We start from the raw sequence: 19,903 nt of genomic DNA, 5'->3' as shown, positions 1-19,903 counted from the left end.
TGATGCAGCAGAGCCTTCTAGACAGAAAGATACTTTCATGCAGCAGAGCCGTGTGGGACAGTACCTTGGAGCAGCGGAGCAGAGTTGTCAGCTAGGCACTTTAGTGTAACAGAGCCCAGTTTGCAGACACCAGGATCAGATTGGCAAATAGGCACCTTGATGTAGCAAATCCAAGCATGCAGACAGCATGTCACGTAGTGACTAGGGATGGTGGGTGCCTACCTCCTAATCCCTTGAACTAGGGGCACCCTAGTCTATCCCTGTCCCCCGAATTACTCCAGAAGGTGAAGATGCTGGAGTCACGTACCTTGTTATGCTCTTACCTAAAACCTTATCTGTCCCCTCCCAGAGCAGTGTGAAGCTGAAGTATATAAGATTACACTAAACAGATAGACAAGGGTAGACAGACAGGGATAAAAGAAAACTACTATCATACAAATACACTCCCAAAGCAACAGAGTGGAACACAGGGAGGTGTAGGCAGGAGAAACCAAATATGAGATGATGAGGATGAGCAGGCTAACCACCAAGCAGAAAAATCCTGAACAACTCTCCAACTGCCTACTCCAAACACAGAATATCTTCTCCAACACCATCACGGGCAATTCCCAAGTGCCAGTGGTGAGTAGAAAACACAGAACAGTTGAGGCAATTCAGGCTCAATGAGATCAACTGAACTGATCAACCCTTTCCATCACAGAGCAAGGAAAAAAACTGCACTGTTTAATAGGATGGAGAAGTAGTTCTAATCAGTGCAGAATTTCGTGTGACCAGATTTTGCAATCTTCTGTCCTCTCTCTGTTGCAGTATCCCCGTGACAACACTTTTAAACAGCAGAATTAGATTGGAAAAAAGGTCATCTTGATGTAGCAGAGCTGAGAATGCAAGCAGAACTTTTCAACATCACAGTTGGGTTTGTCAGGAAGCATCCTTAGAGCAGATTGCAGCAGAGCTGGGTTAGTCATGGAGTTAGACTGCACAAGGCAGCAACTTTGGCTATTACTTGAATACTTTTAGGACCAGTTGAAGTAAAAACTCTTGAAAGGCTTAGGGTTATGATGTCAGAGGTGTACACCATGTTACTATAGTAAGACTAAGTGCACGGGAACAAAGAGACCCATCACCCGGCCACCAGGGAAGGAAGATGTGTGGACCAGCATTAGAGCTACCACAGGGGAGTAATAGTAGGACATTTTCTGGTATTAGATGTGACTTTTATTTACACAAGACTGGACGGTTCCTATCATAGCTAATGTTCAGTATAGCGAATGTTGCCTTTTGTAGGGCATTATAAAAGTACACAAACACTATACTAATAAATGTCATCATGTCCATTTCTAGGGACAATGGTACTGATTCATACGATTACAGATAAGTCCATTGTTTAGTTTATCAGACGCTGTTATACATATTATGTAATGATCGTCTGTCCTGTATATATTTGCTTACAAGAAAGGCAAACTGTGACACGATTCAAAGTACAAAGGTTGAGGGACGAACCGTACGTAACTCCACCCTGACTGATGGCAAGTCATTGTGCTTGTCCCTTGGACATCCCTTGTGATTTGCAGATTCCTTCATATATATACTCGAACTCCCAAGACTGACGTACAGAAATAAGAACTGCATTTCCTGTTTTTCACAGTCAGATGTGAAGCGAAGAAAGAAGTGAACTGATGAGAAGAAAACTAAGAAACGGCACATGACCATGCTTTCTGAGCATATTAAAAGTGTCCTGTTAGCTGGCGGATTTTTCCTCTACCTGTTGGCTGGTGCTATGGTGTTTCAGATATTGGAGCAAGATGCAGAGACAGACGTAAAGATAAAAACAGAGCAACACAGGTTGGACTTCTTGAAGAACCATACTTGTCTTACACAGGAGGCTCTGGAACTTCTCATTAATGTAAGCACATTTTACGGTAGACATTATTTTGATGCCATGCTCAGACCTGTTCTGCCTTGTTTAGGATGTGTCCTCCACTAAGATAACAATCTTGTATCTATTGGCTTATATACATGGGGATGTTCTCCCACCAAAAACTAATTTTTAACCTGAACTAACTAGGTATCTTATTGTCAGCCATAATAGGGGAACCGTTCAAGCTTAGCTTCTAATTCTGAAGTATGACCTGCCCTGACCTCTTTTACGCCTTGTTGGAGTAGTGACTTGGTATACTACTTTCCTTGGATGCACCACTAATACTTTTGATCTGAGAGGTCCTTTTCTTTGTTTGGAGATACAGTATTTTTTTCCCAGACAGGATGGGGGGATTTATCAAGTCACTTTTGCTAGTGGCTGTGTTGCATCAGATCTATAAACATTTGTGAAATTTGATTTATTTTTACATACAACACTTCTACATTGAGATGTTTTTATATTTTTCACCCCACCTCCTTCCAGGATAGGGGAAAGTGTAACTTTTTAGAAAAGTCAGAAATGATAAATTTGGCTTAGACCTATTTGTATAGCTACCTTTTCCAACTTCTCTATCCATATTTTAAAAGTGGCGAGAGTGGAGTGAAATATGTGAAAATGTTTTGTGCAAATTGAACATGAGACAAAACTGGTGAAAATGATAAATTACTCACAATGTACAAAAGCCCTAATTGTCCAACATACAGAAAGTAATCATGAGTCTCCGCAGTTCGATGTTGCAATCGCATGAGCAGCGTCAGCTGTAGAAGTAACACATTACCATAAATACAGGTTACCTTTAGGATCTTCATTATTTACACTTTCGGAGACTTGTTACAGCTGTTTGCTAAATGCCCTGCAACTATATTCTTCTAACTATAATTATGGAGGATAATCGGGGTAATTGCGACCTATGGCTTTAGCAGATATTGACTAAGAAGTCTACATAAGACTGATGCTGATGGATGTTGATCAATTTGCTAACAAAGAGAGAATTACCAATAGTGGGAAGTTGGGAACTTAGTAAATGAAGAACAAGGGATTGTAGTATGTTTTTAAATATGATATATCTACAAAATAGTAGGAGGTAGATAAAGTTTCACCTAAGTTTGGGTTCAGACATATCAGTATATGTGTCCGGCTGAGGCATAAAATAACAAAAATAATTTGGGCACTGGTTGGGGTTGGATAGAAAAGTTAATGTTTTTTTTCTTTTTTTTAATTCAACCTCCTGGAACAGTTTTTATTCCTACAACTAATGTGTCAGATTACAGAACTGATCTAATAGAATATAAGTGGATGTCTCTTCCAGCTTTGTACCTCTAGAGGCTGAAATTTGTGTCCATTTTTCTTTGCAAACTAGCTTTAGCTAGGGCAGCATGTTTAGGGTTGTTGCCCTGCTGGAAGGTGAACTTATGCCCCAGTCTCAAGTCTTCTGGAGCTTCTAAAAGGTTTTTCTCCAGGATTGCCTGTTTTTAGGTCCATCCATCTTCCCATCCTCTCAGACCTGCTTCCTTGCCCCTGCTGAAGTAGTCTCCCCACAGCATGATGCTGCCATCATCATGCTTGATTGTGAAGATGGTGTTTTCAGGGTGATCTACAGTGTTAATTTTCTGCCACTCATAATGTTTTGCATTTAGCCCAAAAAGTTCTACGTTGGTCTCATCTGACAAGAGCCCTTTCTTTCACATGCCATATAGGGGACACAGCTAGCATGTTGAAGAAAGTGTTCTGGTCAGACTTTTGGGGCTAAACGCAAATTGCTGTGTGTGGCGGAAAACTAACACTGCACATCACCCTGGAAACACCATCCCCACCATCATACATGGTGGTTGCAGCATTATGCTGTGGGGAGCGTTTTCTTCAGCAGGTGCAGGGTAGCTGGTCAGAGTTCATTGGAAGAAGGATGGAGATAAATACAGGGAAATCCTGTGGGAAAACCTGGTAGAGGCTGCAAAAGACATGAGACTGGGATGTAAGTTCACTATCCAGCAGGACAATGACCCTAAACATCCTGCCAGAGCTACAATGAATGGTTCAGATCAAAACATATTCATGTATGTGAATGGCGCAGTCACAGTCCAGACCTTAAATCCCATTGAGAATCTGTTCCAAGATTTGAAAATTGCTGTTCACAAACCTCCCCCATCCAATCTCATTGAGCTAGAGTTAGTTTGCAATGAAGAATGAGCAAAAATGCCACCTCTAGATGTGCAAAGCTGGAAGAAACATACCCCAAGAGACTTGCAGCATTAATTGCGAAGGGTGGTTCTACAAAGTCAGACTACAGGAGGCTGAATATAAATGCATGTCATAATTTTAACATTTATACTTTAAAAATATTTAGAAAAACATGAGAAATTTTCTTTACACTTCACAAATACTTGCTACTTTGCGTTGGTAGATCACATAAGATCCCAATAAAATCTATTTAAGCTTGTTGGTGTAATGTGAACAAATTTGGAAAAGTTCACGAGTTATGAATACTTTATCAAGGCACTAATTAAATATATACAGGTGCTTCTCACAAAATTAGAATATAATTTAAAAGTTAATTTATTTCAGTTCTTCAATACAAAAACTGACAGTCGTATATTATATAGAGTCATTACAAACAAAGTGATCTATTTCAAGTGTTTATTTCTGTTAATGTTGATGATTATGGCTTACAGCCAATGAAAACCCAAAAGTTATTATCTCAGTAAATTAGAATACTTTATAACACCAGATTGAAAATCATTTTAAAATCCGAAATGTTGGCCTATTGAAATGTATGTTCAGTAAATGCACTCAATACTTGGTCGGGGTTCCAAATGCAACATGGCGTCCACCAATTGTTCCAGCAAGTTTTGCATTGAAAAAGTCAAATGGCACTCCTTTCCTTCCGTGCTCTGCCGTGTGCCCAAACAGTGGTTTTCTCCCTCACATGGGGTATCGGCATGCTCAGTAGAAATTGCACAACAAATTTTGGGGTACATATTTTCCTGTTACAATTTTTTTGTTATTTTGACAAGGGTATCTGAAGTAATTTTTTTACAAAAACAAGTTTAATGTTCATTTTTTTTTTCTTTCCACATTCCAAAAATTCTTGTGAAGCGCCTGAAGGGTAAATAAACTTCTTGAATGTGGTTTTGAGCACCATGAGGGGTGCCTTTTTTTAGAATCATATTGTCCCCTCAAAAAAAATGGTTTTGAAAATTTTGATGGAAAAATCGTTGCTCAATTTTTAACCTTTATAACTTCCTATCAAAAAAAAAAATTTGGTTCCAAAATCGTGCTGATGTAAAGTATACATGTTGGAAATGTTACTTATTAACTATTTTGTGTGACATATATTTGTGATTTAAGGGCATAGAAATTCAAAGATGGAAAATTATGAAATCCATTGTTGACATTGACTGAGAAGAGTGATGATGTTGATCCCGGAGAGGGACATTGAACTTGCAGCTCTCCTGCCCTCCCCCATCACTCTCTGCCTGCCTTATGTGTCAATCAAGTCAATCTTGTTTCAGGGACCTGATTTCAAGCGCCGTTAGTACATGGTGCAGAACATGGGCAGTAAGGGTCTCATTATATCACTAGACCCACTGAGTCGATCTGCACACTAATAATGCTTGTGAAAGATCTCAATCAGGTTAGATAGGTCACTGAACCAAGAGTGATCTGTTACTCAGATACTGGAGGTGGGTGGCGGATGGGGAAAATAGAGGAAGTACAGGAGAGCTGCAAGTGCATTGTCCCCCCTCCTCACTAACCACTTGCGGCTCATTTGCAATAGATTTTAAAGCTGTATTGCTGAGAAACGCCAAAACAGATTTAGAAAATCAAGGTATGGATTTAATCAGCCCCAATGTGTATGTGTAATGACCAGAGGTCCGAATAAGATCCAGTGAGTCACAAACCAAGACCAAGGCAGAAATCTCCAACGGTATTTACTCAAAGGCAAATTAATCAAGGTAATATGGAGAATATTAAGGCAGATGCACCCCAAAGATACACTAATTCAGCAGCAGCTGAAATCACTGTGCCACTCAAAGGTCTCCTGAGAACTGTGTACTACAACAGACTAGTAAGAAATTTACCTAACAGGCAACTAAAAACAGGAACAAGTGTAAATTGAATGTAGTGTTATTAAGGGAGCCCCTGGAATGGCACATTGAGTATAACTTACACAACTCTAATATAAGATACACCTCTAAAGTAACAATTTAACACTCTGAGCAGAGATACCCGGGTATCTATAACTATGGTACCGTATCCTGAGATGGATTTCCTCTCAGGCAGGAATCCGCAGAGGCTGTAGCCAGTTCATATCTTCAGCGCCAATAAGTTACAGCAAGCTCCTCTTGTCTTGTCGGCCGATGCCGAGCCCAAACGCCGGGGACTTAGTTAGTGGTCTCACGATGTAGTCTCTGCTTCTGTAGCTCCTAGGAATGGTTCCACGACAATCCGTCCGTCTCTGTATCAGCAGTCTGTCCAGACTTGTTCCTCCACTCAATGCACAGGGAAACCACAGACTTCCAAATTCGTACTGGGTTCTTAGCAAAGTCTCCGTCTTTTCTTAGATAAAGGGTTAGCTCCTCTCCAGGAAACGTTAGCAACACAAGTCTCTCACAGAGTTAAACAAAAGGTTAGCTCTTCTCCAGGGGAACGTTAGCAACAAAAAGTCTCTCAAAAGCTTCTTTTCCTCCAAAAACACTTGCAGTAAATCCACACAGTCTCTTTTTAAGATCTCACAGCAGCTTCTCCTTTTCTTCCCGCCTTTTCTCTCTCAGCTCTCACTTCCTACTTTCACTTTACACTCGAGACACTAGACCCCACCCCGCAGCACACATTGTCTCTGGGAGGTCTGTCCTCTGCTGCAACAGGCAAAAACCACAGGGTCCTAGTGCCCTCTCAGTGGGACTACAGTTCACCCTCTTACATGCCACCCCACTAGAGGTTGGCGTCCTCGACATACCTTCCCACTCAAATTCATCTTGAGCATATCGCTGAGGCGGTATTCCTGCCGTAGATCGTGTAGTTCTCCTGAGTCCTACATCAACAGGTGCGACCTTAGAGGGAGCTAGAGTCTCTTTCGTGGTCGTGTTAGTGGGCGTAAGTGGAGTTGTCTCCTCCTGCGGCTCGATGTCCTGTGATACAGCGTCAGGACCAAGCAGTTGACCTGATGCACTCTCCTCAACAACATCCTCCATATCCCCAACATTCTCATCACCCAAGGCCAGATCGGTCACAGGGGGCAAATAAGCAGGCGCAGGAGTAAGCACACCATCAAACTCAAGATCATTCAGAACTTCCGCCCCTTGGAACATGGCCTCTGGCTCTAGGGGGGTAGGCGCCGAATCTTCAAACCAGCACCGTTGTAACATGTTACGATTCAAATTACGGGTTGGCCCCCCTGTCCCCACCGGTTCGACCTCGTACACTGGAATCTCAGGGTTCACCTGTTTTTTTATCAGATACGGTATCGCCTCCCATCGGTCACTCAGCTTTCCTGACCGTCGTTTTGTCCTCACCAACACTCTGTCCCCCGGAGAGAACAGCTCTGTTTGTACAGGTCGCGTGTCCTTATGGACCACCTGTCGAAGGCGGTCGCCCACCACCTGATGCACCACCCTCAACCGTTGCCGATGCTCTCGTACCCACTCGGATGCAGTCCGAAGGGGGGCGGAGGAGGGATCTGGCATGTTCAAATCCTCAATGTCTCGGCCAGGTCTACCAAACATCAACATGTGTGGTGAGTAACCAGTAGTACTGTGCACCCTGTTATTGTAAGCCCACATCAATTCGGGGAGATACTCAGGCCAGCATGTCTGTTGCTGACTCTCTAAGGACCTCAACATTTGCAACAGGGTCCGATTAAAACGCTCACACGCCCCGTTACCCTGAGGGTGGTAAGGCGTTGTTCTCGACTGCTCGATACCATAGAGCTGGTGCAACTCTTTCATCAGCGTCCCCTGAAAGCAGGCCCCTTGATCTGAATGTATTCTCTGCGGACACCCGAACACTTGGAAGAAATGTCGGCACACTGCCTCAGCCGCCGACTTGGCCGTCTGATCTCTTGTCGGCACCGCTACAGCATACTTGGTAAAGTGATCTGTCATCACCAGGCAATAGGAGTACCCTGACGTAGAGTACCCTATCAACACGTAGTCAATCATGAGTAGCTCCAGTGGAGCTGAAGTCTTAATAGACTGTGTGGGAGCCCGCTGCTCAGGGCTTTTGTTGAGCCCACAAATTCGGCACTGCCGACACGCGTCGGCCACCATCCCTCCCAACTCAGGGCAGTAGAGGACTCGCTGCAACCACTGAAGTGTCTTTTCACTTCCAAAATGGGCCCCCTTCTCATGCCTCATGAGCGACCACTGGCCCCATCCCCACAGGAATTATCAGTTGGTACCGATGCTGCAGCTCCGATGGCAGGTACACCTTACGATACAAAAGACCTTGCTCCACACACAATTTATCCCATTGTCGAAGGAGTTTCATTCCTTCCATGGACAACTGAGCCTTGTCCTCTGCACTGGGCCAGGCCTTGTTTTGTACCCAACGGCGCACAAGTGCAATGTCCGGACACTCATCCTGGACTCTTGTCCAATCTGAGGGTGTTTTACCCAGGACACAGGGCATCCCGGTGGCCACCCCACTTGAGTGTACCACACTTTGGAAGATAGGTATCTGCCCCAAAGCTGGAGTTTCAGTATCCTCAAGTTGTTCGTCAACATCTTCCCCGGATGACCCAAGGGGCACCCTTGACAATGCATCTGCATTGCCGTTCTCTCGACCAGAGCGAAATTTAATGCGGTAATTGAACTTGGCCAGTCTGGCGACCCACCGCTGCTCCAACGCCCCCAGTTTTGCATTCTCTAAGTGAGCTAGCGGGTTGTTATCTGTCATGACTAGCACCTCAGCCCCTGTTAGATACTCGGCGAAGCGTTCTGTCATTGCCCACACCAGGGCCAGCAATTCCAGCCAGAATGAGCTGTAGTTAGCCGGATTTCGCTCGGAGTCTCTTAAAGATCTGCTGCCATAAGAAATCACTCGTTCTCGGCCGTCCTGCACCTGTGCTAGTACTGCCCCCAACCCATGAAGACTACCATCGGTATACAACAAAAAAGGGGTGTCAAACCGGGCGTAGGCCAGCAATGGGGCACTTGTTAGGGCGGTTTTCACTCCATCAAATGCCTTTTTCTGTAGGGGCCCCCATGGAATGGGGCGATTTCGAGGACCCAGCGCTGTCCCTCTCAAAAGTTCATTCAAGGGACTCACCACTTGTGAGAATTTAGGCACAAACCGCCGATAGTATCCTGCTAGGCCCAGGAAGGCCCGCACTTCTCGCAGGTCACAAGGAGGTGGCCACTCTTGTACCGCCTTAATCTTACTGGCTAAAGGTAGTACCCCGTCCGGGGTCACCAGATGCCCCAAATATTCAATCTGGTTTCGTAACAGTTGACTTTTTTTGGCTTTATTTTCAGGCCGTAGCTCTTGAGCCGCCGGAGAACTTGACGCAGCTTCTCCAGATGATCTTCAAATGAGGTTCCGAACACCACAATGTCGTCTAGATATATCAGGACTGATTCAAAATTTAGATCGCCCAAGCAATGTTCCATCAGGCGTTGGAAGGTTCCTGGGGCGGTAGCGAGGCCAAAGGGCATCCGGTTGAACTCAAAGAGCCCCATTGGCAAGACAAACGCCGTCTTGGCCCAATCTTTTTCAGCCATTGGGACCTGCCAGTACCCGCTTGCCAAATCCAACGTTGAGAAATACTTGACCCGACCCAGGGCCGACAGGGATTCTTCAATACGGGGTAAAGGATATGCGTCCCGTACGGTGTGGGCATTCAATTTCCGATAGTCCACACAAAATCGGAGTGTCCCATCCTTCTTGCGGACCAAGACTACAGGGGCCGCCCAGGGACTCCGGCTCTCTCGGATCACTTGGTTGTCCAGCATACTGGCCACCATGCTCTTCACCTCTTGATAGAGCGCCGGAGGAATTTGACGATATCTTTCTCTAATGGGTGGAGTATCCCCCGTTGGAATCTTATGCTCAATCGTCTGGGTACACCCGAAGTCCTCTCCATGTCGGGAAAATGTCTCTTGATGTTCCCACAAAACTCTCTCCAACTGCTCCAACTGCACGGGGGTCAGCTTCTCCCGATCCACTCCCATCTGCTCCATGATCACATGAACATTCCATTCCTCCGTAGGAGGTTCAGTCCGGCCTACCTCGACCGCGAATGTCCAGGATGACTGTTGGTCTGGTCGCAATTCGAACCCTGCATTTTCCGGCACCTTCTCTGCCGGCATGAACAGTTCAGCCAGTATGGTCCCAGCGGAAATTGCAACAGCTTCATCTAAAACATTGATGCATCGGACCGGCACTCGTCCATTCTTCACAATCGCCAAAGACCGGGCCACATGTACCTTGGCAAATGAGGAACCCTCTCGGGCGGGCTCAAGTAGCACTTCAAGCCCATTCAATCTCTGTGCAGCTCCCACAGGCAGCATTAAGAGTTCCTCTTGTCTGGGTCCCAGCAGGATCGGGGCCCTCGAAGTCACTCGGACCCGGCCCACCCGGCCACCTGGGACCGCACTTTTCAGCAAGTCACAACTCAGCACTAGACGGTGTAGAATTCTCTGTGTGGGTCGGTGTCTTGTCACACGGGCCCAGTATCGGGGTCCTTCACTGGCATACATCTGGTGATTCAAATCTCGCAGCACGTTCATTCCGAGCGTCACTTCCATCCCTCTTCTAGGGGGGTGATCCACCAGTACTACCCCTTTCTGCCCCAGCTCTTGACCAAACATTTTTAGTTGCATCCACACGATCCCTTTGACTGACAATTGACCATTATTTGCGGCGGTCAGTCGTATCACTCGGCCATCCTCTGGAATCACTAGTCGACTGAAGTATCTCTCATATACTTCTAGAGGCATTATAGTACATTCGGATCCCGTGTCAACCAAGCACCTCATCTTCCGCCCTTCAAACTCTGCTTCTATCACTGGACTACATGCAAACAAATCTTGTTCATTCCGTCGAGGGCTTTGTGTGGGTGGGGCCGCTGCTGCTTGCCCTCTCATGGCAGCGGCCGGAAGTTTAAAGCCGGCGACGGGGTTTCTGGGGCTGTAAGCGCCCGGCAGTAACGCGAGATGTGTCCCTGGCGGCCACACTTCCAGCAGGTGATTGTTCCTCGTGGGCGAGGGCTTGACTCATTCTAATAGGACGACCTGGCCATTTGCGGGGTCACCGTTCCAGGGGGTGGGGCAGGAGGTTCTCGTGAGGTGGTAGAGGCGGGATCAACTGTCAGTTGAGACAATTTCAGCTTCAACTCCTTCACCTCAGCACGCAAAGCTTGTACCACGCTTACAAGCCCCTCTCCCCCCGACCCTGATGACACACCTTCCTCCAGCTGGGCACTGTTCACTGACCCCTCGGGAACATAGGCTGATTTCTCTTCCCTTTCCACTGCAGCTCGGTAAATCTGCCAGAAAGATAACTCTGGTGCAACCCGGGCCATTTCCAACAGCTTGTCCCGGAGAAGTCTATGGGCTAAACCGGTGATGAATTGGTCCCGGAGCAAGCGGTCTACCTCCCGGAACGCCCCCATGGCCCCCGGGTCTAGTCGCTGCATCTCATTCAACATCTCTTGTAAAATATTAGAGTACTGCATCAGGGACTCACACTCTCTCTGGGGACGATTAAAGAATAGGGACCGAAGCTGGGCCACACGCGCTCGGCCCCCCAAACTCCCCTCTAACAGTTCCAAAATCTTTTCTAATGTATCCCTCTCTGATTCTGGGCGCACCATCACCATACGCCTAATATCACCCTCCAGTGCATTTAATGCCAGCTCAGCGCGTAACGCGGGGGTCAAATTACACATGCGCAGAATACTCCGGATTCTCTCAGCCCAATCTTGCAACGCCATATTGCGCCCATCGTATTTCGGCATGTGCTGAAGTAAAGCTCCTACAGGCACATACCCTCCCGGAGTCGCAGCGGCTGCCAGGGGAACCCCAACCCCCGAGGAGGATGCGGATACAGCGGGGTCATTTCCACCCTCGCCCTCGTCCATGACAAACACTGGATCCTGCCGACTACGCCAAAAATGTAATGACCAGAGGTCCGAATAAGATCCAGTGAGTCACAAACCAAGACCAAGGCAGAAATCTCCAACGGTATTTACTCAAAGGCAAATTAATCAAGGTAATATGGAGAATATTAAGGCACATGCACCCCAAAGATACACTAATTCAGCAGCAGCTGAAATCACTGTGCCACTCAAAGGTCTCCTGAGAACTGTGTACTACAACAGACTAGTAAGAAATTTACCTAACAGGCAACAAAAAACAGGAACAAGTGTAAATTGAATGTAGTGTTATTAAGGGAGCCCCTGGAATGGCACATTGAGTATAACTTACACACCTCTAATATAAGATACACCTCTAAAGTAACAATTTAACACTCTGAGCAGAGATACCCGGGTATCTATAACTATGGTACCGTATCCTGAGATGGATTTCCTCTCAGGCAGGAATCCGCAGAGGCTGTAGCCAGTTCATATCTTCAGCGCCAATAAGTTACAGCAAGCTCCTCTTGTCTTGTCGGCCGATGCCGAGCCCAAACGCCGGGGACTTAGTTAGTGGTCTCACGATGTAGTCTCTGCTTCTGTAGCTCCTAGGAATGGTTCCACGACAATCCGTCCGTCTCTGTATCAGCAGTCTGTCCAGACTTGTTCCTCCACTCAATGCACAGGGAAACCACAGACTTCCAAATTCGTACTGGGTTCTTAGCAAAGTCTCCGTCTTTTCTTAGATAAAGGGTTAGCTCCTCTCCAGGAAACGTTAGCAACACAAGTCTCTCACAGAGTTAAACAAAAGGTTAGCTCTTCTCCAGGGGAACGTTAGCAACAAAAAGTCTCTCAAAAGCTTCTTTTCCTCCAAAAACACTTGCAGTAAATCCACACAGTCTCTTTTTAAGATCTCACAGCAGCTTCTCCTTTTCTTCCCGCCTTTTCTCTCTCAGCTCTCACTTCCTACTTTCACTTTACACTCCAGACACTAGACCCCACCCCGCAGCACACATTGTCTCTGGGAGGTCTGTCCTCTGCTGCAACAGGCAAAAACCACAGGGTCCTAGTGCCCTCTCAGTGGGACTACAGTTCACCCTCTTACATATGTACAAAAATGTAATTATTTAGAGGTATAATATCATCTTGACATGTCCCCTTCAAGTTCCTAGCATGGCCATTCCTTTAGGAGCATTATTGTGACTTTGCTTTCTTTACTATGAAAGGAACAAATAGTTGGTTCTATTTTTGCTAAGATGGAGGTTTGTTTTAAGAACAGGTTATCACAGATGCAGTTAAGCACGGAGTGGACCCTTTACTAAATAACACTTCAGAGAAGCAAACAAACTGGGATTTCAGCAGCTCCTTCTTTTTTGCTGGTACTGTTGTAACAACCATTGGTAAGTTCAGTTCCTATTACACAGTATTTATTTGCTATTGCCATTTTATTGTTTTATTTATTACCGTATATACTCGGGTATAAGCCAACCCGAGCATAAGCCGAGGCACCTAATTTTGCCAGGAAAAACAGGGTAAGCTTATTGACTCGAGTATAAGCCAGGTATGCATTGCCACTCATCCCTGTCCTGGTATGCGTGGCTCCCCCAACCCCATCCTTGTATGCATGGCTCCTTCGTCGCTGTCCTGGTATGCATGACTCCCCCCGTCGCTGTCCTGGTATGCATGGCTCCCCCCGTCGCTGTCCTGGTATGCATGGCTCCCACCGTCGCTGTTCTGGTATGCATGGCTCCTATTAGAAAAAACAAACAAACAAAAAAAACATCCTACTCACCTGCCTGCATGCCCTGCATCTCGTTGGTTCCGGCTTCCAGCAGCTCTTCCTGTGCCGAGCGTTCACGTGGCCCCGACCGTTAAGGTAATGGGTCAGAGATACTGCTGTGTGAAACTGGGTCTAAGGTTATATAAGTGTATATGCAAGATTCATAATCCCCCCCCCAAAAAAATCCTTTTTTTATAATTTCAGGATATGGAACAATTGCCCCCAAAACGGCAGGTGGACAAATCTTCTGTGTGATTTATGCTTTATTTGGAATCCCTCTGAATGTCTTAATTCTTGGCCGTGTTGGCAATGCTCTGTCCCAATGGTGTATTAGACTTGGAAAATGTCTCCTTAGAAAAGGAATGAAAAAGGTAAAACTAACAACCTCTTTAACTTTCAGGTTAGTTAATTTTCCAGAAAGGAGATCCAGGGATGGCGCTGTCTTTGCCATCAAGTGATTGTCACGGGGTTACCGCGACAGTGTGGAGCCAGGAGACGGCCACGTCTGATTGCTCCTGCTTTGGCGCTGAGAAGAATCACTTCTCCTTCATTTTGATTGTATTTATTTCTTGTGACAGAACATGGGTTAATCGGCCATGTTGGAAATCCCTGTGTTCACTGCTGAGCTCATTTAGCCACTCCCTTCCCCTTTATAATCTGGGCTCTGTCACAAATCCTTGTCAGAGCTAGAATTTGCTGCATGGCTAACGGGGGAAGAGTACATATGAGAAGGAAAGGAAGAGTTATCTCTGACTGTTATTTGATTTGTATGCGTAGTAATTCCTTATCCTTCTTTGTTTTGGTTTATTTCCCTACCTTCACGCCTCAGTGCATTCTTCTGTTACATGTGAGTGAATATTTTGTATGCCTGGAGTTTTCTGTTAACCATTGTTTGTATCGCCTTGTTTGTCAGGTTGGTGTACTACGGTGCACAGTAAATGTGGGGGAAGAGAACAGATAGAAGGCTAACTCAGGAGATAAGGCAAGGGCAGAAGCCCCGGCATCTTCACCATCTGAAGTATCCCGGTGAGCAGGGTGAGCTAGGGCACCCCCTAGTGTTAGCGACAGGGAAGGAGCCCCTGGTCCCAGGTCACCTGACAACTGTGCCATGACAGTGATATCAAGGTGCAGGAACTTCAGATTGCTTAGAAGATTTCTTCACACTGATCTAAAACAATTAAAACTGTATAAACAATGCGTTTCAGCTGTAAAGCATTCTTCAGGTGTATCATATTCTCTTAACATAATGCAGTCATCATATTATATTGCACTGCGTACTTACAATTGCTCATTTTGCCCTTCTACCCAATTAATTCATCTCTATAGGTTTATGACATCACATAATTATAACATGACTAGCTGAATCCTTCTAAGCACTATGTAGAAACAGGAAGTTTCATCTCCCTTCATTTATCATTCCCCACTTTAATTCCTGACCCAGCAGCTTCCTCTTCGTTCTGTCAGGGACTTTTGCAGTGATAAGTCATGCAGGGAAAATAGACCTCCTGTTTCTACATAGAACTTAGAAGGATTCAGCTAGTCAGTTTTTAATAAGTGGATGTCATGGACCTAATGGAAAAGAGAAGAATTAGCTAGGCCATAATGGCAAAATGAGCAATTGTAAGTACACAGTGCTATATAATTTGCTGATTGCAATATGTTAAGAGGATAAAAATTTTGATTTGAGGAGGAGGAGTGCTTCGATAACCTCTTTAAAAACGTTTGTTTTGCTAAGTGTAGGGTCTCATTTAGCGGTCAGCTATTGTACATCGCAGTGACTATCAAATAATTATTGAGAAACGTGTGTAAATTAATTGCTTATTGATGATGTTCCTTTTTTGTCACAATCATTAACAGTAGTTAATACATACATTTTTTTTTTTAGAAAAAAGCAAAAATCCTAACAATAATATTTTTCCTGATGTCTGGAGTGCTTTTGTTTTTGGGAATACCACCATTGGTTTTTACAGCAACTGAAAAATGGACGTACAGAGAAGGAGTGTACTATGCTTTCATTTCACTGAGCACTATTGGCTTTGGTGATTACGTAGTAGGATCCGGTATGTGTTATAAGGGTCTTTATTGTTTGCTTTTCTTTATACATGATATTTATTATCTTACATGTTGATACATTTTGAGAAAACAGATTCTTAGCTAACATTAGAAGGGTGCTGAGTTAAAGACACAATGATTTACCAAGTAAATATTTTTATTTTAGGACCCAAGGGCACTCACCCATTTGAAGGATACAGAGCTTTGGTGTACTTTTGGATCATATTTGGCCTTGCATGGCTTTCACTACTGTTAAACCTTTTGACTTCACTTCTGAAAGATACAGAAAAGAAAATAGAAAAAGATCTTCAGAAAAGAAAACAGAAAAAAGAACAACATAAGCAACAAATGGCTATGATGCCACTGACCTCTGACCAGGAAGGAACAAACACAAAGAAACCTCCTTCTAATAATATCTTATGAAAGACTCTTTGGCTGCAGTAGGGAAACAGACAAATCTCACTTAGTTTTTTATACCAAATAATCCTTTAAAATATTTTAGCTTCTGACAAGTTTTTCAGTGGAATATAAGACAGGACTGATTGGGCAACATCAAAAAACCTCACTATCAGCTTGGACGCTCCATGTGACCATTGGGATATCGTGGTGCTCAACTTCAAAAAGAGAATAAATGTAGATATCTTCGATGATATAGCAGAAAAGTTACCCTCATCATCCAATAAAATGATGATAAAGGATGATAAAGTGATCAGAGCCTAAAACCCATAATTTCCTCCTTTGTATCTATGTTACATTCGTTACTATTGAGGAATCTTGACAACCAGAATGCAAAAAGAATAAGCACTCCAGAAAACTCCCCAAAATATCTGTAGACTAAGTTTACATTTCTCTGTTCTATCCCGTTAACAAATAGCAGCTGAACGTTATTATGCTTTTATAATTTATTTAAATGAAAGTACATCATCAATATATTTTATATTTTTTATGAATTTTTTTATACTTGCTCTCTAATTTGCATGTACTTGTGGTCATAGTATTAGTATTTTTAAATGTTATCATTACTATATGTTAAAGGGACTCTGTCACCTGAATTTGGAGGGAACAATTTTCAGCCATAGAGGCGGGGTTTTCAGGTGTTTGATTCACCCTTTCCTTACCCGCTGGCTGCATGCTGGCTGCAATATTGGATTGAAGTTCATTCTCTGTCCTCCATAGTACACGCCTGCGCAAGGCAAGATTGAAGGAGAGAGCTGGAGGGAGAGCAGACACCCAAGAGCCGAGGGGGTTAGATTGAGAAAAGAAGATGGCGGTGTAGCTTGCTTCATGGGTGGGGTACTCTGCTGAGTAGCAGACACTGCTACTAGGCCCAAAGTATTGCCTGGGCTAGATGCAGTTAAAAATTAGTAATTAGTATGGTGCAGTGACCCTCATTACAGCCAGGGGGCGATGTGTGTGCGCTTCAAGATGCGCTTGGAGGCATAAATGTGATGAGACAAAGTCCGACAGGAGTGTAAACGGCCGGTGTGTGTGTTGCAGAGGAAGACACTCTGCGCTGTCAGTCTAAAGTTAGGTTGGTGTTCTGGGACCTGTAGTCCCACAAGTAATGGTGTATTTCTAATGGGAGACTGGCAGGGCTAGTTATGAGAGATGGGCGGGCCAAACTAGCCACACACACCCACATTCCCACACAGGGCAGTGGTTACACCTAGATAATGTGACCAGGGTGTGGGTCACATGGGTTCAGAGTGTATGGTTCTGTTTGGTCCATGTGCAAGGTCCTGGACGGTCGGTGTTGGAAGCTCCTGTGAGTAGAGTCTTCCTGGAAGCACCTGAGACCGTGGACCTAGTGGACGGTCAGCGTTGGAGTCTCCTGGCATTGGAGAAGTCCTGGAAGCGCTGAAGAGTGAGTCCTGCAATAGCCTGGGTGTTGGATTGTCCTGAAGTGGGCTGGAGTCCTGGAAGTACTGCTGAGGCTATGGACTGAATGCTCGAGGTGTTGGATTGTCCTGGTATGGACTGGAGTCCTGCAAGCACCTGGTAAGAGTGTGAGTCCTGGAATGGTCAGGGTGTTGGATTGTCCTGGGATGGACTGGAGTCCTGCAAGCACCTGGTAAGATCATGGACTGATGGCCTGTGTGTTGGAAGTGCCTGTGATTGGACTTCCTGGAAGCGCATGTAAAGGCTGCATCTACAGAGCCTGAGATGGTTTCTGGGTTGGGGAAGCTACAGTTCCTACTGTGGGTCTGGACTATCCGAGGTGCCCTGATCCCAAGGACGGTGATCCCAGTGAGGCAGTTTCCCTGTGAACCAGCACTGGCAGGAGTCAGTGTGTGGAGCCGCAGCTCCTGAGAGGTAACCCCTGGTATGGGAAAAAACCTGTAATATACAGCAGAGACATATCTGCCATTGGAACAGACTGTCAGTGGTTAATATGTTCCGTTGATACATATGCAGCGCCCCAGAGATCTGGTTGTTGCAGTATGACACTCTGCCACTAAGGGGAGTGATGGTACGTCTGATGGCACTGAAGGAATTCTACTGACCAGGTATCACCAGCACACATTACACTTCACACTTCGGCCACTAGGGGGAGAAAAAGGCTTTATTTATTGGGCCACTCATCACACTGGTAAAACTAGGGGTTGGATAGGAAGTTAGTCAGAAGCTGACTGGGTTGGATTCAGGCAACATCCCGTGGCAGGGGGTGTTGCAGGGAGAAGACACAGGGGGGTCCCTGTCGGGCGTGGGAACCTGGCAGGTACCTAGCGAACAGAGCAGAACGTTACGGAACCGCGCCTGCACTACCTTGCGGCGGTATCCTAAGAAAGAGACACGAAGGGATGGACATTGTGGAACAGTGAGAAACGAGATCAAGCACAAAGGAGAGCCAGTAGGAGTCGTGCCGTGAGACCGAGGCAACAACCTACTGAGGCGCGTAGCCGGTGGCCAGAACACCGCGGAAGTATCTGACTCTAGGCCTTACTTCGAACTCCGCAGGACAGTTAATTATAGGTTGGCTGTCTACCTTAAATTTCCTACGAAGACATAGGGGGCAACGCGTGGAGAGGGGCGTCTCTAGGGTCCCGGAAAAGCTCCGAGCCTTCCCGTCATACGGGTGCGTCCTAGCCATAACATACCTGGGGGACGAGAAACTGGTAACATCTGGAACAAGAGAGAGAGAATTAGAAAGAACGAACGAGAACAGAAGTTGTGAGGACTATTCCGAATGCTCAGCAGGGTAGCACTACAACACACAGGCGCTAATGGTAGGCACTGATTTCCACCTGCAAAGGGAACTCTGGATGTGCCCATCGGACCAGCCGGTCTCAGAAAGCCCTGTTAATCGTGCTCTGGATTGAGGATCCTGAAGTCTTCAGTAAAGAGGTAAAGAGACTGAAACCTTGTGTCCTCGTTATTGCCTGCACCTCACACCATCACCATCCACCTTACTGGGAAGCCCTGGGGACACACTTCACCTGCGGGAAGGTATACCATCTAGCTGCCATTCCATCACCCCAGCGGACCCCACAGCAGCGTCGGTCACCCTGACCGAATACCACAGGTGGCGTCACGAAACCTTGACAGACTCCTATCCCCTTTTATTGGACGCCCCTTAGCAGGGTCACGGACCGGGTTTAGCCACCGTGACAGCCTCAGAACCGAATCAGAGAGGCCCGGTACCGAGAACACGTGGCCCTGTGTCTGGGGGCGCTCCAACTTGGCGTCATGAACAGGATCATACTTAAGCCTGAGGAATCAGGTCATGTGTGCCTTGGAACTGTGATTGAAACATGTTTGGACTGTGATTCATTGCAAAGACTGTGTATTGCTGATTGCTGCAAGATTCCTGCCAATACCGCCGCCATTGCCGCGCCACAAGGAGCGCAGGAGAAGAAGAAGGGCGTGGAAGTGGGCGTGAAAGAGCTGAAGAGCGCGAAAGATAATGGCCGCCCAGTCTAAGTATTGTTGTATCCTGAGGGTGGGCCCGTCAGCCGCTGAGGTCCGCCTTCTCATGCTCTATGGAGGGTGGGGACAGTGGGGACGGAGCCACCCCCAAAAAAGAGCCCGGGAAGAAGGTCCAGAGGAGGGGACAAAGATGGCGACTTCCAGGCCACCACAT

The 19,903-nt window shown here is 45.8% G+C and overlaps 1 protein-coding gene across 1 annotated transcript; it reads left to right on the top strand.

The window, feature by feature from the left end:
* The first annotated feature begins 1,496 nt into the window (after nucleotides 1–1,496).
* Nucleotides 1,497–16,754, top strand: LOC138644702 (potassium channel subfamily K member 16-like). Its single transcript, XM_069733357.1, has 5 exons — nucleotides 1,497–1,903; nucleotides 13,270–13,390; nucleotides 13,975–14,141; nucleotides 15,656–15,830; nucleotides 15,989–16,754. Exons 1-5 carry the CDS (start codon nucleotides 1,703–1,705, stop codon nucleotides 16,243–16,245), a joined length of 921 nt encoding a protein of 306 aa, XP_069589458.1. The 5' UTR covers nucleotides 1,497–1,702; the 3' UTR covers nucleotides 16,246–16,754.
* The last annotated feature ends 3,149 nt before the right edge of the window (nucleotides 16,755–19,903 follow it).

The sequence above is a fragment of the Ranitomeya imitator genome, chromosome 1, assembly GCF_032444005.1.
Source record: "Ranitomeya imitator isolate aRanImi1 chromosome 1, aRanImi1.pri, whole genome shotgun sequence".
NCBI lineage: Eukaryota > Metazoa > Chordata > Amphibia > Anura > Dendrobatidae > Ranitomeya > Ranitomeya imitator.
This window is presented reverse-complemented; position numbering and strand designations above follow the sequence as displayed.